General features: G+C 36.7%; 1 protein-coding gene and 1 pseudogene across 3 annotated transcripts; one reads left to right on the forward strand and one right to left on the reverse strand.

The window, feature by feature from the left end:
* Positions 1–5405: 5405 nt before the first annotated feature.
* LOC121787972 lies at positions 5406–10794 on the forward strand (annotated as a pseudogene).
* A 307-nt stretch (positions 10795–11101) lies between these two features.
* Positions 11102–13715, reverse strand: LOC121760895 (AP-3 complex subunit sigma-like). Of its 3 annotated transcripts, none has more exons than XM_042156500.1 (7): positions 13522–13715; positions 13381–13423; positions 13180–13241; positions 12971–13067; positions 12093–12163; positions 11899–11961; positions 11102–11476 (listed from the first exon to the last, which is right to left on the reverse strand). In XM_042156500.1, exons 1-7 carry the CDS (start codon positions 13588–13590, stop codon positions 11402–11404), a joined length of 480 nt encoding a protein of 159 aa, XP_042012434.1. In that variant the 5' UTR covers positions 13591–13715; the 3' UTR covers positions 11102–11401. The 3 variants fall into 3 exon arrangements, with proteins under 3 accessions (XP_042012434.1, XP_042012431.1, XP_042012426.1); XM_042156497.1 differs by having other exon boundaries at positions 11870–11961; XM_042156492.1 differs by having other exon boundaries at positions 11102–11961; positions 13522–13714.
* Between the last annotated feature and the right edge of the window lie 12447 nt (positions 13716–26162).

Genomic DNA, 26162 nt, shown 5'->3' on the forward strand with positions numbered 1-26162 from the left:
ACTAGAGAAAATACACTCTTAAATAAATAAAAATTTTTAAAGCATGATTAAAAATTTTCAAAAGCATGATCAAAATAAATAAAAAATTTCCAAAGCATCACAGTAAACTCGAACACAAGATCTTTAACATCTTGCATTAACCACTTTACTTTAGGTCGCCATGATTTGTTAAAATAGTAAGTAGTAGTATAATTTCTTTTATCATTGACTTTATTTAAGTGGCCAAGACTTTGTTAATACGGAGCACTATTTTTTTAAAACTTTGGTTCATTTGCTCCGATCTTAGAATCTCTTATAAAAAAAAGTAAATGTTTATTTTCTTTTTGAATAATCTGAACTAGAAGAAAAGAATCGGAAGAATCCAGATGGAAGGTCAATAATTGTCTGTATCAACGGTTGTTAATTGTCATCACATGTGCAGTCACACACTTATACGTTATCCTTCAAATGATTATTCAATTATACTATACTATAATCAATAAATTAGTTACTTTCGGGAGTTAGTTAATTATGATTAAGCAAATGAGTGGCTAATCATAGATCTGACATAGTAGTGGACTTCCATTTTCTCTTTAAACCTTTTTTAAAAACTAAAGGGTTTTCATATTGTTCATTTGTTTACCAGGCAGATGCGTTATTCACTATGTTATCTATGTACTCATATTTGTGTGAAAAAATGAATTATGCTTTTGATAAACTATATAGATCTATGATAGTGTAATGAACAAAATAATTGCTCTTTATAAATAGCTAATCGACCCAAATATTGGACGACCTTTAAATTAGTGATATTAATTAAAATATATAGATTATATAACTGATGGCATATGATGGGAACATGGACCAAGTAATAGTGCAATTTAAAGGGAATCTTCGTATATGATCAGGTCTTATTTTTAAAATATTGCATGCGTTGCTCTGTGCCAAAGTCATCTTCGTATGATATTTTTATACGACGAGTCTTCATTTTGCAAAACACTAACGAGACATTATGATAATTTTATACAAGACTTCATTTAGTAAAAAAGTAATTAGATGATTTAAAGATTCACAGTTGAGATGATTTAAAGATTCACAGTCAAGTTTAACATTAGAGCATCAGCAATTCAGCTCATAACTCGCCCGATAGCAATTTATAGTCCTTAGTGTCATCATTCTATAGTCCTGCATATTTATATGCAATGGGTGGACTATAACTCGTCCTATCTTTTAACAACTAGTCTTTTGTATTTCTTTTAATTTTTTTATTTTTGAATAATATAAAATAGCGAAATATACATAAAATTAAGATCACAATATGAAAAACTTCATTTTATTTTAAAGGCCGAAAGAGTACAACCTAAAATTTCAAGGGCGGTTACGTGACCAAATTTCTTCAATCACGCCGGACATGAGGTGAGCATGGAGTTGTTGGTCGCGCATTGTGATCTTTGCGGCTAAAACCTCATTGTAGCTCATCAGTAAACCTCGAAAGTGGGGCGGGGACGTCACACCAGAGCTAGGTTTAGCTTTCATCGACCCAATCGGTGACTCCTGCACCTTCATCGTTGACTATCATGTTATGCAAGATGATAAACGCATACATGGCATCAGCGATAACAACCTTGTACTAGAAACGCGACGGAACTTTCACTAGTGCCTAACGCACTTGGAGCACACCAAATTCCCGCTCCACATCCCTCAAACCACGACTTAATATTTTATACCTAAGAGCATCGTTAACGCCATGGGCCGGGCCGCAAATCGCGAGTCTCGGCCCGTCATGCGCGTTTGGGGGGGGGTTGCGGCCTGGGCCGGTCCCGGGGCCGCATTTGCGGCCTGGGGGACGGTCACGGGGTCCGGCTAAGCTCGCGTTAGATGGTTCGGGACGGGACGGAGCTGCAATTTTTGCCAAAAATTGGAAGAGGAAAAAGAGGGAGGAAGAGGAAGAAGAGGGAGAGGGAGAGGGAGATGGGTGACCGAGCCCAATTTTCTGATTTCTTTTGCATTTGGTAGAGGAAGAAGAGGGAGGAAGATGAAGAAGAGGGGCGGCAGATCCAATTTTCTAATTTTTATTTTTTTGTATTTTTTTGCATTTTTTATGTTATAACTTTTAGTTTTTTTACATTTTTATGTTATAATTTTTAGTTTTTTTGCATTTGTATTTTTTTCTAGGATTTGTAATTTCTTTTTTCGAATGAACAATTTATTTTCCCGATTTGAATTGTTCAACGTATTGCATTTACGAGTCAAATAGGTTGAAGTTGTGAATAATGTCAATTATTAGTTGCGGCTCGGGTTGTGGCCTGCAGGGTTAGAGCAGTTCGGACCTGAGACTCAAATTTGAGGGAATGATGACGTGGAGGGGACTTGGGACATGAAACCGGGCCGGAGTTAATGATGCCCTAAGGAACCACTACTTTAGTATTTTATACCTAGGGACCATTCTTTTTATCTTTTGCAATATATATTTGTTGTTTTTCTTCAATTACAAACTAATCATATTTTAGGGATTTATGTGATTGGGTGATTCTATATTATTCTCTATGTCCATAAAAGATAGTCTCATTTTGTCATTTTGATATGTCCATAAAAATAGTCTCATTTTTTAAAAATAGAAAGTTTCTCTCTCGTAATTTACTTACTTTTTCTCGTTATATCTCTTACTTTATCTATTTTTTCTCTTTATTTCTTATTTTATCAATTTCTTATTAAAATCAGTGTCATTTACAAGTAAAATTATTATTTTTTGAACGAAGAGAGTATATTGATATAAATTAGAATAACTCAATTAGCCGTGCGCATTAAAAGAGAGTAAATCATTTTCAGCTTATATAAAAGTATGAAAAGAATCACCATATTTAATTACTAGGAGTACAATTTTTTTTGTTTAGTTGAGCTTCATATAGACAATGATTTTTTCGATCCCGAGTATAGGTCAAATCCCGTCTGGAAACGAGTATACTCAATACATTCTCATTTATCTTTTCAAAATTATGATTTGACTTTTGATTATTTCATTCTCTTTTGTTTTATCAGACTTTTTGCCATGTCCTATAAAATATATTATCACAAAGTGTTAATGGATATAAATATATTTCACGTTCAAGATTTTCAAATTATAGAACCAATCTAACTCTATCGATCGTGCTTGTTCTTCACTCTTTGAGTATAATTAAAAATTTTGGAAGGGGGAAATTTTTGGATTTTAAGACACCTGATAAATTCGTATCACTTCAATATCAAATTCGTTCGGAAAGTTTATGGACAAAAAATCTGAAAATATATTTAGATATTTATATAGTCGAGCAACATAAAAATAATTATAAATATCTCTCTAGTATTAATTATATATATAAACCTCGAGAACCATGAAGAAGTTTAAATAAATTTATCAAGACTTTTGCGGAATGGGTTATGCTGTACCCTCCCTCCAAAACGATTTCTTTATATGACTGATAGATAAAAAAATAAAAAACTTAAATACGAACAAATCTTCTTATCCATGTTAAGAAAAGTATTTCTTCATACAACGAAGAGTCCACTCTGTAAACATATTAATATTATCTACTGAGTTCTGACTCACAAAGATATATTTGTACGTAATTAAATAATTATTGGTTAAGGTTAGTTAGTCTTTTCATACAATTTCGCAGCTTAGACAATTAAGACGTGACACTATAAAACTACATTCTCAGAATTAAATTAACACACTGGGGGTACAGCAATTAATATCGTCTGATCTCATTTTTAAATTTTTTTAAATGAGTTTTGAAGTTGCAAAAATAGAGATCCGTCAACTGACGAAAAACGAACACCAACACTAGAAGAAAACTTATTAAAATGATAAAATATGTATAATGAAAACCAATTAATTTCAAATTAAATTCTTAGATTAACATAAATGTCAAATTAAAAGTCTAAAATTTTGAACTATATATGGACTGCAGACTAATATTAACAACACATGCATACAAAATATGCTTTAAAAGTTGAGATTGTGAACACTAAATGGTTAAATATTTAAATGTTTCAACAAAAAATTAAAATTTATAAATAAATGTAAATTTATGAAAATAACCTTTCATTTTTATCAAAATTGCTAGGTGTGCATAGGCCTTCCTTCCTCCGTCAATAAGTAGTCTATTAGTAAGATTACAATCATTGAAGCCATTACCGTTTTACAGTATTAAAGTATTTATTAAAGGAAAAAAATCAACTAATCACATGTTAATGGGAATTAACTTTCATTTAGGCAAGCGATGTTATTTATTTAAGAATCTCAGAATTGAGAATAGACGTGCATGAGAGTCGTCTTTAATTAATTACCAATTACTACCAATCATTACATTAAGGCTTTTTTGGTACATGAAATTGGAGTTGTAGAATTGAAATTACAGTCTTCAATTCTAAATTCAATATTTGATATTGAAAAATTATTTAGATTTGGAAAATTGAATTAAATCCCACAATCTATTTACATTTAAAATTGAATTACAATCCCACAATCTAAATTCACCATTTAAAGTAGATAAATAAAATTTCAAATACTAATAGTTAGTAAAGGTAGATACTAGTATATCAATAATACACACAGTATACATAATTTACACACACATCAACTTTACACACACATCACATACGTTGTAAACAAGATATACACACTATACAAAAGACATACTATACTATACACATATTAATTGGAATCGGTGTGTGTTCAATTGGAATATTCCCTCCGTTCCACGGTAGTTGAGTCATTTCCTTTTCTGCACTCGTTTTGAAAAAATGATAATAAATAATTAAAGTGGAGAGAGAGTAAAGTAAATGAGAAAATAATATAAATAAGAGTCTTGTCTACATTATTCTCTCGCCTACTTTACCTTTTCTTCACTTTAACTATTTATTATCATTTTTCTAAAACGAGTGCAGAAAATGAAATGACTCAAGTACCGCGGAACAAATGGAGGGAGTAGTATATGGCAGGTTGGACTAATTGTACCAGCTCACATTGTTGTTCAACATGTCATATCTTTTGAAAAATAAATATCTTTACTATAATTTAGTTCATAAGATTACATTGTTGAAAAAACATGTCAGAGGCAGCAGAAATTTTAAAAAATTATTAAGTAGTACTTCATAATTATAGATAGATTACCGAGTATCACCCTCATTAATCTAAAAAGATGAAAAATGAATAATATGTGAAATACTACTACTAGAATTAAGAAATAGACATAGACATCATATAAGGAGAGGATTAGGTGCATTGGGCGGGATTTTCGGAGGTCAAACCTTTTACGGGTCACACTAATAACCCACCCAGGTTGGACCCGACCCGTTAAGCCTGCCGCCGATGAAACTTTCTAAAAAATTTCCGACAGATAAGAACAGTGGTAGAGCTCTCTTTCCTTTTGCTCTCAGCGCGCTATAATTCATCCTAGAGAGAGAGAGAGAGAGAGAGGACTGAACCTCGGCATTTGTCTCTACAGCTTTACCGTTTTCCATCATCATCAGCATTCATTAGCCGCTCTGTATTTCCTTATCTCTCCACCTAAAATCCATAATTTTGCTTCTCTCTGTTCGGAAATCTTCCATTTCTCTCCCATCCGTCAAAAGATGCAACGGAGAAGAGGATGAGGAGAGGTGAAGTTTGAAGATTGAATCACTGCTTTTGATTCGGTTTTTCGTGAAGGTGAGCTCCGGATTAAAGTTTATTTGTTACTTCCTCTACATTTTATGTACTTTAAAGCAACGTAAAATTGGACGCATACACCGAAAATCCCTAAATTCTGCGTGCTGCTAAAATCCTAGCGAGTGATACGTGAATGCAAGGCGGGTGGTTTCCTGAATTTCAATGAGGTTGGTGCAGAAATGGTGGACCGGTGGAGCAGGGTAGTTTTAATTTTTGTAGCTTCATTTTGCTTTCTGTTTGTGCATACGTTGGAGCAGCAATTGTTGGTGTCAAGGCAAGAGAGATTGGCTCTGATTCAATTGAGATCTTCGTTAGGGTTGAGAGCGAGGTATTGGCCTATTAAATCTGACCCGTGCACTTCATGGGCGGGTATACAATGCACCAATGGAAGGGTTACGGGAATCAATATATCAGGGTTCAGGAGAACTCGGAGGGGAAGTCTAAATCCTCAATTTTCAGTGGATGCACTCCGGAATTTGACCCTGTTATCCTCACTCTACGCCTCGAATTTTGTGTTGACGGGGCCGATTCCTGACTGGTTCGGGTCGCAGCTGCCTTCACTCCAAGTGCTTGATCTTAGGTCTTGTCTTATCAATGGTTCTATTCCATTGACTCTTGGCAATTTGAGCAGTGTAATCGAATTGTATTTGTCGGATAACAACATTACAGGTGTGGTTCCACCTAGTTTAGGCCAGTTGGTTGGGCTTTCCGTGCTTGACCTTTCGCGGAATCTCCTCACTGGCTCCATTCCAGCTACATTTGGTGATCTTCGGAATCTCACTTTGCTCGATATGTCAACGAATTTTTTGTCTGGAGCGATACCTGCTGGCATTGCGACTTTGTCTAGGTTGCAGTTATTGAATCTTTCAGCAAACAGCTTGTCGTCTTCGATACCTGCTCAACTCGGTGATCTTTCTGGTCTAGTTGAGCTTGATCTTGGGTTTAACTCTTTGTCGGGGTCAGTGCCTGCGGATTTGAGAGGGTTGAGAAGTTTGCGACGAATGGTGCTAGGGTACAATTTTCTTTCAGGTTTGCTGCCTGGTGATCTGTTTTCTTCTTTGACTCAATTGCAGTCTTTGGTATTGACTCATAATGGCTTTAGTGGGGAACTTCCGGATGTGCTGTGGTCAATTCCCTCACTACAGCTCCTTGATTTGTCTGTGAATAACTTTACTGGTTTGCTGCCCAACGTGAGTTCCACTGCTAAGGCCACTGCTGCCTTATTTAACGTCTCTCTGAATTTATTATACGGACCTCTTACACCTGTAATTGGAATGTTTAATTTAACGGACTTGGCGGGCAACTATTTTGAGGGTCCGATTCCAATCTATGCACGCGGCAAAACATTTCTTAGTAGGAATTGCCTTCAAAGTGTGGCTAATCAGAGGGTTGCAACAGATTGCACGTCATTCTATGCTGATAGGAACCTGACATTCGATAATTTTGGAAAGCCTAAGACCACTCAACCTACAGCTTCTCCAGAGTCCAAAAATAAGAGCAACAAGTCAGTTGTCATTTTAGCATCTGTCTTGGGAAGTGTTGGGCTTCTTGCAATTGTGTTATCAATTGTTGTGCTTCTGATTGTATGCAAGCAAAAGGGAGCGACAACAAATCAAAGGAGTAATGGCGTGGGGCCTGATCCTGCTGGTGGAAGTGCACCACCCCCGGTAGTCTTACTGAACTTTTCAACACTGGGTGATACATTTACATACCAACAGATTCTTCAAGCTGCTGGTGAATTCAATGACACAAATCTTATAAAGCATGGTCATTCTGGTGATCTCTTTTCTGGGAAACTTGAAGGTGGAATCCCTGTAATTATAAAAAAGATAGATTTGCAGTCATCAGTCAAAAGGGAAACATATATGTCAGAGTTGGAAATTTTCAGCAAGGTTTCCCATCCTAGACTAGCCCCTCTCTTGGGGCATTGTTTGGAGAATGAGAATGAGAAGTTTCTTGTTTACAAACGCATGCCAAATGGGGACCTGTCCAGTTCTTTGTTCAAGAAAAGAAAACCAGATAATGATAGTTTACAATCATTGGACTGGATAACCAGACTTAAAATTGCAATAGGAGCTGCTGAAGGTCTATCTTACTTGCATCAAGAATGTACTCCACCACTTGTTCACAGGTAGTTTGTGAATCTCTTTTCTTTCCAATTCAATTAATGCTTTGTTTGAGCCAAATATTTTTAAACCTTTAAATCGTAGTCCTGAAAATGATTTACATAATCTATATTGCATTTGCCTGTGATTTGTTATATTGATATAACCTATTCGACTACACATATAGAATGTAGGATATGTCATTGTGTAATGCACCCAGCTTTCCTATTCATTGTTTTTAGACTAGAACTCAATCTAGTGATTGAGTATCACCAGACTTGAGTCTGAAGAATTATTGTGTCATTGTGTGTTGATTTCATATCATTTTAGGTTATCGAAACAAGCTAAACAGTATAAAAATTTACCCCAACTGTCGAGAAGCTTTCTTTAACCTTTTTTGATAGCTAGCAGTTATAGTTTCTCTTTTATTATTTATGATCATGTCTTAAATGGGAGTAATAAAAATTTCTTTTAACGTATTCCTTCGCTAAGTAGTTTATTTTTTCCTTTGATAACGCATTGCAATTTTCTTCATTTCTTTGTTTTTTCATTTTCTATTTGTTGATGCTTGTCTTAGATGATCTGGTGCTTGTTTAAATTTTTGAGCTAATTCATTCTCAACATGAGCTGGAGTTTCCTAAGTGCCTGGAGTGGAATTGAGCAATTGTTGGATAATGCAGCAATTTTATTGCATTTATTCAGGAAGAGTACTTTTGAGTTTTCCATGCCCATTACACACTATTTAAGTAAGGGCAATTGAAACGTGTTCTATATTTAGCTACTTGGCAAGTTTTGAATAGAAAATTTCCTATGGCATTGTAGTCAATGCATAGTTGGTTTTATGATTGTTTTGCAATATATTACTATTGCGGGGTCTTCTCTGGTGCCTGTTTTTTCTGTGCTTGATCTTTACTTGAGTTCAAATCCTTATGGTATCAAGAAATAAGTCATACTGCAAAGAAAAATGGAGAACATCCAAATGAACTCCTTTACAACTTAAAACATATTTTGTTGGTAATTTGTCTACTGTATCTGTTTGACCCTCTAGTCTCCCAATAAACAATGACTTTGATTTATCGTATTCCTGAAGGGACATTCAAGCCAGCAGCATCCTGCTTGATGATAAATATGAAGTACGGTTAGGAAGCTTAAGTGAGGTTTGTGCTCAAGAAGGAGACTTTCATCAGAATAGGATCACAAGATTGCTAATATTCTCCCAGTGAGTATTTCCTATATTGATCCTGATTGCCACTTTATTTATCATTCTGAAGTTTTCATTTTCAAATGAACTTTAAGACAGAAAGTATAGAATCTTTGATTGTACTGAGGACTTGTTCATGAATATAGCTTTTCAAACTTGTGATCATATCTTGCATTCATGATACCCCTGAACACATTCATTTGGGATGTTGAATCTGTTTGGACTCTGAAATAATAAACAGAATGTTATGCCATCTTAAATGAAGGTTCTCATTATCAATGTTTAAAGTTGGGAATCTGCTTGATGCAGTCTATTTAGTATTGGTATAAATATAATTGTGTGTGCTGTTACGCCAATTATACTGCCAATATTCAGCTGAATATGAACACTATTATTTTACCCTGTTATTCTGTGGATTTTTTACGGTTTTACCTATTATTTTTTCTGTAACTTGCAATATTTTGCCAAGATAATGACTGTTCCCTTCTTGTATGCAGGACTTCGAACCAAGCTGCGTCAGGTTCAGGTATATTTACTTCGTTTATTTTGAGTGTGCTTATTTATTACCTTCGTTTATCTCATTAATTGCAATGAACCCCGGGAACTACGTGCAGTCCCAATTCATTAAACGTGAAATAGTTTGTGCTTATCACCTTTATTTATCTCATTCGAGCATGCTGTGGAGGGCATAATTATAACGTAACATATGGAACTACTTCATTTAGCGACCTATATAAGTATGGATGCAAGCTGTAAATGCTTCATAATAGTGTTAGTTCAATCCAGTTTTGTTAGTTGGTCTACATTTCGAATTGTGATAATGATCCAAGCATTCTCTTTTATCCAAATGACCAGGTACACCTAATGCAACGTGTGCCTATGACGTATACTGCTTCGGGAAGGTATTGCTTGAGCTCGTGACTGGTAAGCTGGGCTTGAGTTCATCCACCAACACGACCACGAAGGAATGGTTGGAAGCTACATTACCGTACATTAGTATATACGACAAGGAGCTAGTCACAAACATCGTGGACCCTTCATTGATCATTGATGAGGATCTCCTGGAAGAAGTATGGGCAATGGCAATTGTGGCGAGGTCTTGCCTCAATCCCAAGCCAACAAGGCGTCCCCTGATGCGCTATGTTCTCAAAGCTTTGGAAAATCCTCTGAAGGTGGTAAGAGAAGAGCACTCTGCTTCTGCAAGGCTCAGAACCACATCCTCTAGAGGTTCATGGAATGCTGCTGTATTTGGGAGCTGGCGGCAGAATTCTTCAGACGTGGCAGCTGCACCAGCAGCAGCCAGTGCCATGACCCATAAAGCTGAAGGTGGGAACAGTTTCAAGCAGTCAGGAACGACAGGGTCTATATAGGGAGTGGGCGGATTGGTTCGTCCTCAAACAGACGGCATTCAAAGGAAATCGTCCCTGAACCTTTGGATGTAGAAAGAGGTGGGAATTAGAGAGAGAAGGTGAGGTGATGGATGACGATTTTTGAAATAAAGACGGGGATGTTTTGGTGTGAGATTTGGAGTCCCCTCCCAGACTACCTTCCGTACATTCTCCTATCTTCAAAGTCGCTCTGGAAATCAATAATATGTGATTCCAGCAAACAGAGTTGATTATAGGTTTAGGAGACTCTTTCGTTTCTTTTGTTTTTTAATTATCTGGGAGAGGTTTAACAAAGGGTGGGAATTGAATGGAGAGTGATTGTTCGTGGTTTTGTTACTGCATATTTTTTAATGGTTGTCGGAATTGTACATGATTGTATTGGACATGGTGTTCCTGGGGCAAGGAGAAGAACGACATTCTTGTCTGAAATCTGAATTAATTTATCAATGGTAATCTGACTCTTATTCGGTATGAAATGCTGCTAAAATTCTTTTTAAATTGAGGAATGGAAAATCAATTTTCTTAACGCAAAAATGGAGTAATAAGACTGCACATCTGACTCTTATTCTGTATGAGACCTCTCTGTTCGTATTTAAACACTTACTATTATCTACGAATGTGCAATAACTGTATTCACTATTCAGAGTCTCATTCTTCAGCAGAAAATCTAGACTAGTCCAAGTTTTTGGAAGTTCATCTCTTGAAACCAGAACAAAGATACACGATAAAACAAACATCCAGAAAAAAAAAAGGACTTTGTTCATATGTAAAAAGAGCTTTCATCATCCCAAACGCACAAACAATACTTGTACACCAGAAAAAACTAAAAGAATGAGTAGATGGACCCATGAACACTATACAAAGGCATGAATTAATGGCATTCAAGAATTATGCCCCATATCATGCCAAATGTTCATTCTAAATGAAGAGGATTTCGTGTCCCACGGGCAGATTTCCAACATCATTTTGACAACATTATGATTTCCAAAAGAAAGGGAGTGGATAATATTATGTTTACTCCTCGAAATCAAAGAAATTAACAAAGTTCAGTTGCTATCATCTCTGCCAACCAGGAATAGATGGAATCATCGAATTGCCACTCTTTTCCAACCTGCAAAAGATAATATGGTTATTCCTTGTGATGATTAATTTTGGAACTCTTAAAATATCTATTTTAGGGATACTTATGGGTGACTACAAAGATGGAAGCTCTATTTTAGGGATAAATAACTATGACTGAAAAAACAGAAAATTAGGATTATGACTGTAAATTATGCTTTCAACTTAAACAAATCTAAAGAGAAGGAAATAAAGAGATGAAAAGAAGCACTCCGTGCTGTTAAGCCACAGGTACTTTTGGGCACCATGTTCTAAGACCCTAAGACTAAGTTGCAGCAAGAGATGCCTATTGCACCTAAGGACCCATTCACAACTACTGACGAGCGCGCGCGCGCACACACACACACGCAGAGAGAGAGGGAGAGAGAGAGAGAGAGAGAGAGGCCTTGAGATGGCATCAACTGCACTGGCAACCTCTTCAGAACTTGTCTCGAGTACTTGGCCGCCCATTATGATCTCATCTAAAATTGTATGGACCTGAAGAACAAATCCACTGTAATAAGCAAATTTGCTATAATAGCGTGAATTAAGCCCGATACAGCAGATACAATAAGGAGCCAAAATGATGTGTTTGAAAGTACTTTGGTATTGCTAGGAAAAGAAGCTACCTTGTAAAAATTGAACACTATGTCAAGCTCGCATACCTCTCGGAAACACTTGTTCAATGTCTCCACAAATACTGTAATAGTTCAAACAGAAGGCTGGATATTAGATACGACTAGAACAAAAAACAGCACTATGGACAAGTTTCAACATGCAGAAAACAACACGTATCTTTATTTTCTATTTCAAATTAAGCTTATAAAAGTGATTCAGAAATGGAACATATAATCAAGCAATAGTAAAATCACTATAAACATAACATGATAAGGCATGGAATAGGCAGCACTATGATAGCAATTAATACATGGAATTTTAAAAGAAATGGCAAATGCAATTATTCATCAATTTCTGTTGGTGGTCAATCCTTAGAATAGATAAGATGATGAATAAAACAGACAGTGTGACTGACCTCACCATAAGGGAAGAGCTAATTTCATATTCTCTCAGTTACAGAACAAGTCTCATATTGCAGTGCTACACTATGTAGTACTCGATTAACCCCATACTTTTAGAGTATTCAGAACACTCATCACCTAAAGACTCTACATAGAGTGCCACCTATCCTCATTCCTTATTTTAAAATATTTACAAGTAACACGAATAAGGGTTCATGCCATTGCCATACCTTGTCTTCCTCAATATATTTAGTCATCATAAACATAAGACTAGCATAATCTTGAACTCGATGAGCAGAACTGTATTTTCATGTCATGTTCATATGCTTTACCTTATTTATGCCTGGCCTAAATCCTATAAATTCGTGTCAAAGGACTGCCACATTGAGAGATAGTGCTAGTTATGCAAATTCTGTAAAACTGGTAGCTAGAATCTTGTGAATTGAAGATAAAATATCAGGTCTACCCATAAATTCAACTTGGAATACCTTGCATAAGATCGATCACCGCCAGCTCATTTTCAGATTTGTCAAATATGAAGACAAAGTACAACGTTGCAAAAGTTTTATAAACAAGCCGTACATCCTGCAAGGTTGAACAACACCGCAGTTTCAGAAAACAAGCCATATACATAATTTTACAAGCACCTAATCAAATTTCTGCAACAAGCAATACAAAATTCCCAATCCTAAATTACCGGCCCAAAAAGTGAATCCGCTTTAATGAAATTACTGACGTTCTCTGCTCTACTGCACAAAACTGCACGCAGAATCATTGATGAATCAAACGTAACAAGTTGAGTAATGATTACACACTCAATTATACTTCTATACCAAACAATGCCCAAAAATTGAAACAGTAGAAAATTAATCTATAATTAAAAAGAATCAGGACTGACCTCTGTAAATGCTTCGAACTAGCTCCTGCTGCTTCTCCGGCGGCTAATGAAAAAAACTCAGTAGGAAGAACAGATCTAATGGTTCAAAAAAATGGAACAATAATTATTGGTTGATTCGGGGGGAGGGGAAATGAAGCAAACCTGAAATTCATAGAATTTGATGAGGCGAGGCTTGCCTTGATCGTTCATTATGATCACTCCTCGTATCATTTTCTTCACCAATATTGTGCGACTTCACTGCTGTTTTGTGTATGAGCTGGATGAAGACAAAGTCGTGTGTAAAGGAGAGTGTTGATTTACCATATGAGCATTACTTTGTAATGTTTCTTGCGTTTTTGCTCTATTCTATATAATTTTTTATTCGGATTTTGCAATGGAATTATGTAAGTTATTTTGATGTTACAAATTTACAATCAATTAAATTTATACCACTAATTTAACTTGATCACTTGTTCACGTGACTTTATCATTGCCGAATTAAGGTCACACTTTGGACAATAAGATACACTACGAGCATCCACAATAGTGGAGCCCAAGTCCAAGGCCAAGCCAACAAAACTTAGCCGGACCATAAAAAAATTTGTCCACCCTAATAGTAGATAAGCTCAAGCCACAAATTATTTTTTTTTCATTTTTGGTTATATTTTAATTTAATTGTAATAAAAATTATAGGACTATAATAAATAAAAGAAATTACATAATTTAATAAAAAAAAATTCAAACACCAAATCTTCATTGTATTATAGATAGGGGAAAATTATACAACGAAAATTTTATAAAAACACCGCCACCGCCGCCTACTCGGTGGCGTCATCAGAATCTGGCACTTCTTCTTCACCACCTTCGTCGCGCCGCCGCCGCCGCCCCCACTGCCGCCCACCGCTCCCGCCCCTTCGCGGAACCCCAACTTCGACTTCAGTCTCAATATAAGGTTGTAGTACATCCCCTTGGTGACCGGGTCGGTCGACTTCTCGTACAAGGACAAGTTTTTTTTTTTACACACACACACACAGACACACACCCACACATCGGAGTTCGTGATACATTTGGCAAGCGAGCTAACCCTGACACACAGCCCCTCATGGCTCGAAGACTAGCCCTGACACACACGCAGCCGCGCACCAGCCTGTGAGCAAGCCCCTCCTCAGGCTCGTTCTCTAGCCCCCCGTTCGACGGGTCCGGGGCAGCCGGGGTCGGGACCGTAAATTCTCGCCATCAAGCGGGTCGGGGTCTGCAAGCTTGCCAAGCCCAAAGGCCCACAGGGGAAATTAATCCCAAGTTGCGCCATCCAGGATTCGAACTCATGACCTCCTGAATGGGCGGTATCCTCATTCGTACAAGGACAAGTTCTCATGAAGTTGCTTCATCATCTGCACCTCTAAGGTATGGGTCAACGCCGCCGCGATCGGTGTTGGGCGCAATGCAGACGTGCCCGCAGCAAAGAGTTGGGAGGCGGATCTAGCTTCTCGGATTGCGGCATGCATGCCCTGTGGACGTGGGCGCCTGGAGAGTGACGAGGGGGGCTCCTCCGAAACATTGTCGTTAAGGTCGAAGGTACGTGAGCCGCTACTACTACTGTAGTTGCCGGCGACGCCGAGTCTTGTCTGCTTCGCACCAGGAGCACGCTCTTCCTCGCAGATGGCCCTGAATTTCGGGGTCTCGTAGAACGAGGAATTCATCCCAGTAGCCGAACTTGGGCCACCCTTCAGTATTGAATAATTGACACGACAACGCTTGTATGTCAGCTTCGCTGCAGCTGCTCTCAGCAGAGCGGAGTTGGTTTTCATATATGCCAGTGAACCTCTTCAGGGCTCTAGTCATCATGTTGAACTTCTTCCGGACCTGGTCATGTGTACGCTGGACGGTGCCTGGTGGTTTGAATCCGTTGTACACCGCCAGGACGCGCTTCCAGAAACAAACGTCGGTCTGATCCGTACCAACTGTGGCATCCGTCGTACCCGCGTCCCAGGCCCTGGCAATAGCAACGGACTCATCTGTTTTGTAGAACGTCCCCCGTCGACTGCCACCGCCGCTACCGCCGCCACCGTTACCGTCACCGCCGCCGCCGCTGCCGTCTGGCCTGCCACCGCCGCCGCCCTGCTCTCCGTCGCGGCCGGCGCCTTGCCCACCGCCGTTGCTTCGCCTCCTCCGCTGCCGCCGCCGCCGCCACCTCTCCTACCGCCTCCTCTCCCCGTCTCCACACGACCGGACGTCGGGGTGTCCGGTGTCTCCATCAACTGTTCCCATGTGAGTCTATCAGATTCAGAGATTGGGTGGATTGGAATTGGGAGGATTGGAAATGTGTGGATTGGAATTGCTGAGAAGGGGTGTTGATCGCGTCCATGTTGGGCCGGTAGTCTCCGAACCCCGATTGGGGACGACCCATGTTCCTCTGCTGATGATAGGAGGACTGACTCCGATACTTGGGTGGCTGTTGCCACGACGATGGCGATTGCGGACTCCACATTTGGTTTGGAAGGGGGGTGTGACTCGATCTCCACGGTTGGGAAGGTGAAAAGTTTTCGTATCCTGAGTCTCCATAGCCGGGGGAATCATCATCTCCACCTTACATTTTTTAGACTATAAAAATTGTAGAGAATGAAAATTATGGTGTAAAAATGTGTGTGATGTGAAAAATGGGTGGAATGGAATATATAAACAATTTTCGAAAAAAAAATCATACTTGGGCAGGCGCTGCGGCTCTCGGCCGCCACAATAGCGAGCCGCGGCCCGCGGCCAAGCGCCCCGGCCAGGCCGCCTGTGTGGCGCTCCCATGGTCTCTCCCCCGCCGCGGCTCTTAGTGGCCTCAGCAATAGGGAGCCGCGGCTCCCCTATTGTGGATGCTCTAAATTAAATAATTTCATTTGTTTAATTATAATTTATTTATATTAAAAATGAAATGGAAATATGAAAACAAGAAACGAAAAATACTCCAAGAAACAAGATAGAATTAAATACAACAAATAATACTACTTTAATGTACTATTATACGATAGTATTTCGATACTTATAATGTGGCATCATTATAGTTGATATCAGCTTGCCCTTCCATTCTGCACAAAATCAAAATAAATTAATAATTTATAAACAAATTTTAAATTAATATGTAAAATCAGAATTTAAAAAAGTCAAGAATTTAAAGACATGCATATGCAAAACAAAAGCCAAAATATAATTTTTTTAAAAATATAGTAGTACTCTATTTTTAACTTTCTTGAATCCAAATCTACTAATAAAATTTAGTTTTCTTAAAACTTTTACTCCATCGAATTAAAAGACACTGTGTATTAGGGATGTCAATCGGGCCGGCTCGTCGGGTTTCGGGCCAACCCTACTCGGGTTGCGGGTCAATCGGGTGCGGGCTAATCGGGTTGTGATTTCTTTCGGGTTATAAAAGCTCAGCCCTAACCCTAAAAGCTCGGGTTTCGGGTTAGCCCAGCGGGTTAATCGGGTTGTTACCGATAATATTAACATGTGATCAATCCAATAAATAATGATTAAAATTACTAATATTCATACAATGTAAAACATTTAATTATGATATATATGCTTAAACTCAATCATAAATATGATCAAATACTAATATTTGAGATATTTCGTAGAATTTTAATGCATGTTTTAGAAATTTAAATATTTTTTTGTGAATTTGAAGTATTTAATTTATTTATCAATTATTATATTAATAAAAATTCAATATATGATTTGTATATTTAATATAAAATTGAAAGTTATTTTTTTAGTTAAAATTAATCAATGAAATGTCGAATTAGGAGTAAAAAAAATTAGAATAATAGAAATTTTATCGGGTTTTCTGGCCAGCCCATCGGGTTTTCGGGTCTGGCCCTAATGGGTTGCGGGTTAATCGGGTGCGGGCTAATCGGGTTTTGATTTTATCGGGCTAGAAATTTCCAACCCTAACCCTATAAATTTGGCGGGCTATTCGGGCCAGCCCACGGGTTACGGGCTATATTGACATCCCTACTGTGTATCATGTGTTTGAATTAAATTAGCCAGGTTTAAAAAGCATTCTAAACTCCTATTAAAACTCAAAACTTTTGATATCAGTTCAGTCTCGTTTGTTATATTAAAAACGAGAGCCCACATGCCATAGCTAAAAAAGGCCCAAAATGTTGTCGGTGATGGGCCAATATGAGAGTGCAAAGAATAAATAATCAACTTTTTAATTGTAGCGGTAAATTCAAAAAACCAAATCTTATAAACCGATGCGGACGTGATCCACGAGAGAGGAAACCCGCCTGACGCGGACCAAAAGTAACAATAATTTCATAAATCGAATATCATGGATTTCATCAAATCTGCCGTTTTCCACCCACAACCATGTCAATCTATTTCACCACAAATACTCCCATATTTAAACAACTTCCTCAATATAATTTTTCTATGACTCATTAATTAATGTGTTTCAAAATAAATTATTTCAGTGTTTCACCCAAATATGCTGATTTTATTTTATTAAAAAGTAGTACTCCTTTTTTTCTCTCTCAAAAGATTGTTAAACAACTTCCAAATTTCCCTAAGTTTTTTAATACTCCGTAATACAAATAACTTTACTACTTTTGTTGGACTATATTAGGCAAGAAAGTCTGTTAAGAGTATTATCGTTGAAGTACTTATTTCTTTCGTCCCAAACCATTAATCTTACTGGAGTAGTAAATAATTTTAAAGTTTAATGTAAAATGGGTTAAAAAGGATTAGGGTAGGCCTACAACAACCGCGTTGGTACTCCTTCCATCCTCCAAATATTGTTTTTATTTTGATCTGACACGGGTTTTAAGAAATATAATAAAAAGATAGTTGAAAAAGTTGGAGGAACGTTGGATCCTATTTTTATATATTAATTTTTATAATAAAATGTGAGTAAGAATGAATTAGTGTAATATGAGGTCTAATATATAAAATAGTAAAAAATGAAATGAGATAAATTTTGTGAGACGGATGGAAATGGACAAAAGGGGACAAACTTGAGAGGGAGTACAATTTAGTTGGAAACAGTAACAATAAAATGCGTGACACAATAAAATGACCAGCTTGCAGCTGTGTTTTGCATTTATGATTGAGTTATTTCAAGTAGTAACAAAAAGATTTGAATTTACCAGTAGTATTTATGAGATCACATGCGCCAATTTAAGTACCACAGGCACAGGATGGCTCCTCTCATCACGCAGCTTTCAGTTTTTTACAGAATAAAAGTTGACAGAAAAAAATTATTAAATCTGATCAAATTTAGTTTGTCCTATAATTTAAAAAATCAATTAAAAAATCATGAAATTTAAGTACTCCACAATTCACAAATATCCCGCAATAAAATATTCAGATCGCTCAAGTGTATTTTGATGAGGTCATGAGACAAATACATGCTCACATTAATAACAGAGTGAATCACACTAATAGTCCTTGATCTTGTCAAAAAATACACCAATAGTCCATAAAAAATTTTTATATCATTTTTGGTACAATAAGACTAAAGTAACTTTAGGCACCACTAGTGTGAATATTTAAAGTTCTGGGGCATTTTGGACTTTTCTACTCTTTAATTTTTTCATTTTTTTCCATCACCATTTTCTTTTATAAACTCAATTATACTTTCATTTAAATAATATTTGATGCTTTATGATTTCAAAATTTTAAATAAGAAACCAAATGTTTTAATTATGCTTTATTTATTTTTAAAATTAAATATTATTTATTATACAACTTAATCTGTATGTTTGAGAAGAAAAAATTATAAGTAGTAACATTTTTTAATATAAATATTAAATTGAATTATTAAAAATTCTTTGTGGAATTTATTTTTACTTCAAAATTTTACTTATTTTTTTTTAAATTTGAGAAGAAAAAATATAAATATTAAATTGAATTATTAAAAATTCTTTGTGGGATTTATTTTTACTTCAAAATTTTACTTAATTTTTTTAAATTTGAGAAGAAAAAATATTATAGTGAATTATAGTAATTTTTTATTTAAAAATGTTACTTGAATATTTAAATGTAACTATACTTAAGTGAAAAATAAATATTTTAATTACGTTAATTAAAATATAGTATAGTGAAAAATATTTTTTAAATATAATAATTAAAATTTAAGTGAAGTATATCTAACGTAAATTAAAGGTAACTCTTGCAAGTAACATTTTTTTTACTAAAAATATTAAAGCGAACTATAGTAATTTTTTTTATTATAAAGCTTAATCTATACGTTATTCAAGTAATTATTTAAAAAATTAAGTGAATTAGTTCAAAAGAAAATATTTTGTTGTAAAAGGTGCTTTTATGTATGTACAAAATAATTGCATGATTGAAGAGGTACCAAAATTGTAATTTCCAGATATCGAAAATGCCCTCAATGGCATTTAGGAGATTTTTAGAATGCAGAGGGATATAAAAAGACCAACAGGTATCAAAAATGTAATTTTTAGGGACCAAATAGGATATAAAAATTTTTATGGACCATTGGTGTATTTTTCTACTAGATCAGGGACGATCAGTGTAGTTTACTTTTAATAATATGACTAAGTTTTTATTAGCTGAGTTGTCAATTTAATGAAGATTTCAAATATATAAGGGTTTCGGATGGCGGAAACTAAGGCTGTTATTTTCTATGTACGTTACTACTAATACTAAGTAGATTTGTTCATTTCTATGTAAACTAACTTAAAATGGATAAAATGAATTTTAAAATATAGTGTGACAAAATTAGGTTTATATTGTAACCAACGGATTGTAACATAGTTGGCAACACAAAGTTTCGGTGACCTTGAGACACGGGTTTAATGCCACCCGCTGGGAGACTTTCAGCGTTAATCCGCAAATCCGGTTGAGCAAGATTAGTTGAATTCCGCCAATAGACAAATTCGGTATACTTGTAGTCAAACAATTTTTTTTATTATTATAGGCCTTATTGTAACGCTGGCGAAAAATATTTCACCTATTTACATTTCTTTTAGGGTTAATATACTAAAAATACACCAACTTTTGATCGGTTCAAGTTTTTATGATGAACTTTAAATATGGTGAAAAAATCACATTATATTTCTTCACTGCATTTATAGTTTTTTAAAATTTGTGATAAAAACCTAAATAAATCAAAAGTTGGTGTATTTTTTAAATGTTAGCCCTTTCTTTTGTTATGACCATCCTATATGATGATGGTGGTGGTGGTAAGGTGGTGGTGGTGGTAGTTGTGCAGTAATCATAGCCCTTCGGTCCATCACACCAAAGACAAAAGTCATCAATCAATTTTGGAAGTTAATACTAGCTAGTATCATAGTATTACTCAGTTCCAATTTTTTCAGTTGATAGACTTTTATTCACTTGTATAATTGCATTTTAAATTTATTCATAATATTATTTCTATACATCACAAATGCATATTATACTCATAACTTATTCATTTAAATCACGATATTTGAAAACTGAAAATAAATAAATAAATAAATAAAATTTGAAAATAAGATTTTCAAAATTACTACTCCGTATGCTGCACCGAACGCCTGGTATTAGCCAGTGTTGCGGCCAACACAGACGCATTATAAGAACCTAAAAGCACGCTAAAAGAATAAGAAAAAAGATTGTATTTTGTAGCTTGATTACATAGACGATAATCGCACATTTTGTATGTGTGCGCAAATGGTATATGCCTTGCTAAACTTTCTTACCTGGGTTTAGTCTCATTCGAACATGATACATCATGCATGCATTGGGTAAAACTCTTTTATGTCCTTCATCCATAAAATATTGTCTGGATTCGAATTTTGGACAAATTTTGTTATTTTACCACATATATACTGTCAGAAATAGTGGGAAGAAATTCCCAAGCCGTGTACAAGCGGTACTCTAACTATTACAATTGAAAGGAAACTTGCAACAAAAGAGGAATGAAAATTACAACGAAAATAAAGCAAACCAAATTTATAAGTCGAGTCGAGGAAAGCCCTCTTTCCGCAAGACAAATTAGGCTCCGGCTAGTGCTCACGGAATGATGTATTGCCCCCAAAGATAAAACGACTTTCTCCTAGCGTGTAGAAGCACCTCAAACCTGTTAGGCACTGGCGAACTTGATGGAGTTCCGAGAATCGAGCTAGACAATGCTCCTAAGATGCACACTATGATGTAGAGACCTTGAGAGAAAAGAAGATGATTTCTTGGTGTGTTTTTCTACTTCAAGATCAAGCCTATTTATAGGCTAGGAAAAACAAGTGAAAGGTCTTGCAACTAGGGCACCTCATAAACATTTGGAGGTTACACCATATGAAAGGCCAAAGGCCTAGCCTTTTGACATTTTCACACGTGTTTTCCTACAATCCCCCACATTGGTTAGAGCGCTGCAAGCTCAAACCAACACCATACACAAATGCATGCATGCAGACTCTATGCTCAATTCTCGAGAAACAATATTGCATTTGGAATAGTAGCTTGTGGCTTTGAACTTTCCATAGTCAACACTATCGGGCATACCGGCGGCCTGGTGGACGTGATGCCTTGAACCATTCCTCCTTAGTGTATACCGAGACAATAATATTGACACAATATTATTTACAAACTCATCAGTTCTCACGTTTGTGTCCTTTACTGGCCATGGAACACCACTTTGGACTCATAAGTGATTCACATGTTGAAGCGGCCCACACTTCTTCACTTACATAGGTGATTCTTTTCCAAGAATCATTAAAAGTCAAAACTTAGCCTCATACCACATGCGGGTTACAACACTCAATGCTTTCTAAAGAATGGGCAAAGATTAAAAATCTTCCGAGTGTTACAACTAGATTCATATAGCTTCGTTTTCCCATTGAACCAAGCCCATGGGATCTCCAATCGTATGGTTGGGTTACCACTATAATCATCTTTTAAGATGTGGTTTTCAGTCCCATTCCTTTTAGCAATTTATGCATTTGATCACGGTTTAAACATTTTGTTAACGGATCCGCTAAGTTATCAACTGACCTTACATAGTCAACTGTGATAACACCACTTGTGATTAATTGTCTGACGGTATTATGTCGCCAACGAATATGTCGAGACTTACCGTTGTATAAGTCACTATGTGCTCTCCCTATAGCTGCTTGGCTATCACAGTGTATCACTATTGTCGGCACTGGCTTCTTCCAACATGGAATACATTCTAGGAAATTTCTGAGCCACTCGGCTTTTTCCCCTGCTTTATCCAATGCGATAAACTCAGATTCCATGGTGGAACGAGCAATACACGTCTGTTTCGTTGATTTCCACGAGACAGCACCACCCCCCACAGTGAACATATACCCACTTGTCGAAAATGAGTCTTTTGAATCAGAGATCCAATTTGCATCACAGTACCCTTCAAGTACTTGGGGATATCTTGTGTAATGCAACCCAAAGTTAATAGTATACTTTAAGTATCTCAAAACTCTACACGGAGCTTTCCAATGTTCCTTGTTTGGATTGCTCGTAAATCGACTCAACTTGTTTACAGGACAAGCAAGATCAGGTCGAGTACAGTTTGTGATAAACATCAAACTTCCAATGACCTTTGCATACTCTTCTTGAGCTACAGGATTACCCGTGTGCTTACTCAAATGCACGTTGGGTTCAAATGGAGTTTTAGCTGGCTCACAATCGAACGAGTGAAATTTCTTTAGCACTTTCTCAATATAATGAGATTGTGTCAGAGCAATTCCCTCATGATTCCTTTTAATTTTGATTCCGAGAATCACATCAGCTAAACCCATATATTTCATGTCGAAATTTCTCTTCAACATATTTTTGGTTTCATTGATAATGGCACTATTGCTGCCCATAATCAACATATCATCTACATAAAGACACACAATAACAAAACCGTTATTTGTGTTCTTAATGTAAACACACTTATCGCACTCATTGATAGTGAATCCATTTGCCAACATCACGTTGTCAAATTTTAAATGCCATTGTAATGGTGCTTGCTTTAACCCATATAATGACTTTACCAGTTTGCATACTTTACGCTCTTGCCCAGGCACAACAAACCCTTCGGGTTGTTCCATATATATTTCTTCTTCCAGATCACCATTCAGAAACACAGTTTTCACATCCATTTGGTGAATCTCAAGATTGTGCAAAGCAGCAATCGCAAGAAGCACCCGAATGGAAGTGATTCTCGTAACAGGTGAATAGGTATCAAAAAAGTCATACCCTTCTTTCTGCTTAAAGCCTTGGACAACTAGGCGAGCTTTGTACTTTTCTATAGTACCATCAAGCTTATATTTCCTTTTCAGAATTCACTTGGACCCTAAAGCCTTACAGCCTTCAGGCAAGTCTACTAACACCCAAGTGTTATTTCTCATGATGGATTCAATTTCACTGTTGATAGCTTCTTGCGACCACGCTGTGTCTGGGCCAGACAAAGCTTCCGCCAATGACTTTGGTTCACCATCCAACATGAAAGTTATGAAGTATGGACCAAAAGTCTTAGCAATTTTAACTCTTTTACCACGTCTTGGTTCTAAATCCTCAGGACTTGAACTCGTCCTTTTTGGAGGATTAGAACTAGTGGATTCATCCATCATTCTTTCACTAGAACGATCCTACTGCTTCTTGCAAGGATACACATTCTCAAAGAAAATAGCATTTCATGACTCAATTATTGTTCCTTCAGCCACACCAGGCACAACTGACCTATGGACTAGGAAACGATATGCACTACTATTAAGTGCATGGCCAATAAAGATGCAATCGACTGTTTTAGGGCCTATTGCAACTTGTTTTGGAGGAGGCACTTCTACCTTCGCTAAGCACCCCCACACTTTGAGGTATGAATACGAAGGTTTCTTGCCTTTCCACAACTCATAAGGAGTCACATCCCTATTTTTTAGTGGAATTTTGTTCAGGATATGATTCGCTGTTAACACAGCCTCCCCCACATGTTCTAGGATAAACCAGAATTAATCAACAGAGCGTTCATCATCTCTTTAAGTGTTCGATTTTTTCGTTCAGCAACTCCATTTGACTGGGGAGAATATGGAGCCGTTGTTTGGTGAATTATACCACTTGCATGACATAATTATGCAAACAGAGCTACATACTCACCACCTCTATCACTTCGAACACACTTAATTCGACAATTAAGTTGATTTTCAGCTTCATTTTTGAAGTCTTTGAACGCTTCAATTGCCTCATCTTTACTTCTTAATAAGTAAAGGTAACAATACCTTGTGCAATCATCTATAAACGTGATGAAATACTTTTTACCACCTCTTGTTTGCACAAATTTCAAATCACATACGTCTGTATGGATCAATTCAAGAGGTGTTGTGCTTCGCTCTACCGAATGGAACAGCAGTTTAGCCATTTTGGCTTCAACACACACTTCACATCTTTCTCGTGAGTTAAACTTATCTACTTTTAGTAAATTAAGATTTACTAATCTTTTTATAGCATTTAGATTTACATGTCCTACTCTACAATGCCATAAATCGGAGCACTCAAGTAAATAAGAGGATGTGTCATCTTCCTTATTGCTTATTCATTTTCCACGGTGAATGACAATAACATCCAGCTCAAAAAGTCCATTCACTAGGTGACCTTCACCTGTGAACTTTTCATACTTGGTCAATATAACCTTTTCACACTCAAATTCTAGTGAAAATCCATGATTTACTAGAAGTGAGCTTGACACCAAATTATTTCGGATGTCTGGGACATGCAGCACATCCTTAAGGGCAAGAACTTTTCTAGATCCTAATTTTAGGAACACATTACCCACACCACCTTAGAAGAGGCTTGGTTTCCCATACGTACTTTTCTACCTCCAACAGATTTGTAGGTAGAAAAAACGCTTCTTTCAGAGCACACATGACATGTGGCACCTGTATCAACAAACCATTCATTTGGATTGTTACCATGGTTCACATCGGAGACCATTGCGACCACCTCGTGATCATTGTAGTTTATAACAACACGTTCAAATAATTTGCACAATATTGTCTCCATCAATAAGTACACAATTATATTGAACCATATGTGCATTGGTATATTCAACAACCCATGCATCCCAATTACTACTATCAAGTCTAAATTGGTCTTTCTTGTCAAATGACAAACGATAAACACAATTCTCAAGAAAGTAGATCTCAAGGAATTAACCATTTCGTAGCCCATGAACATTGGTACTGTTCGTTTCTTCATTCCAGCTTTGAAGCTCATGTTTTCTCCAACTTCGATTAATATAACCCTGTCTTAGAAGAGTACACTAATTTATCTTGCGATTGTCAGAAATAGTGGGAAGAAATTCTCAAGCAGTGTACAAGCGGTACTATAACTATTACAATCGAAAGGAAACTTGCAACAAAAGAGGAATGAAAATTACAACGAAAATAAAGCAAACCAAATTTATAAGTCGAGTCGAGGAAAGCCCTCTTTCCGCAAGACAAATTAGGCCCCGGCTAGTGCTCACGGAATGACGTATTGCCCCCAAAGATAAAACGACTTCCTCCTAGCGTGTAGAAGCACCTCAAACCTGCTAGGCACCGGCGAACTTGATGGAGTTCCGAGAATCAAGCTAGACAATGCTCCTAAGATGCACACTATGATGTAGAGACCTTGAGAGAAAAGAAGATGATTTCTTGGTGGGTTTTTCTACTTCAAGATCAAGCCTATAATTATAGGCTAGGAAAAACAAGTGAAAGGTCTTGCAATTAGGGCACCTCATAAACATTTGGAGGTTACACCATATGAAAGGCCAAAGGCCTAGCCTTTTGACATTTTCACACGTGTTTTCCTACATATACATACTTGAATAACTT

The sequence above is a fragment of the Salvia splendens genome, chromosome 2 (genome assembly GCF_004379255.2).
Source record: "Salvia splendens isolate huo1 chromosome 2, SspV2, whole genome shotgun sequence".
NCBI lineage: Eukaryota > Viridiplantae > Streptophyta > Magnoliopsida > Lamiales > Lamiaceae > Salvia > Salvia splendens.

Excerpts from the sequence above, each read along its gene's own strand:
- LOC121760895 (XM_042156492.1), bottom strand. The coding sequence starts at position 13,590 with ATGATACGAGGAGTGATCATAATGAACGATCAAGGCAAGCCTCGCCTC. Across the intron at positions 13,242-13,380 it reads AGTTCGAAGCATTTACAGAG|TTTTGTGCAGTAGAGCAGAG; the intron begins GTCAGTCCTGAT and ends TTCTGCGTGCAG. Across the intron at positions 13,068-13,179 it reads CGGATTCACTTTTTGGGCCG|GATGTACGGCTTGTTTATAA; the intron begins GTAATTTAGGAT and ends TCAACCTTGCAG.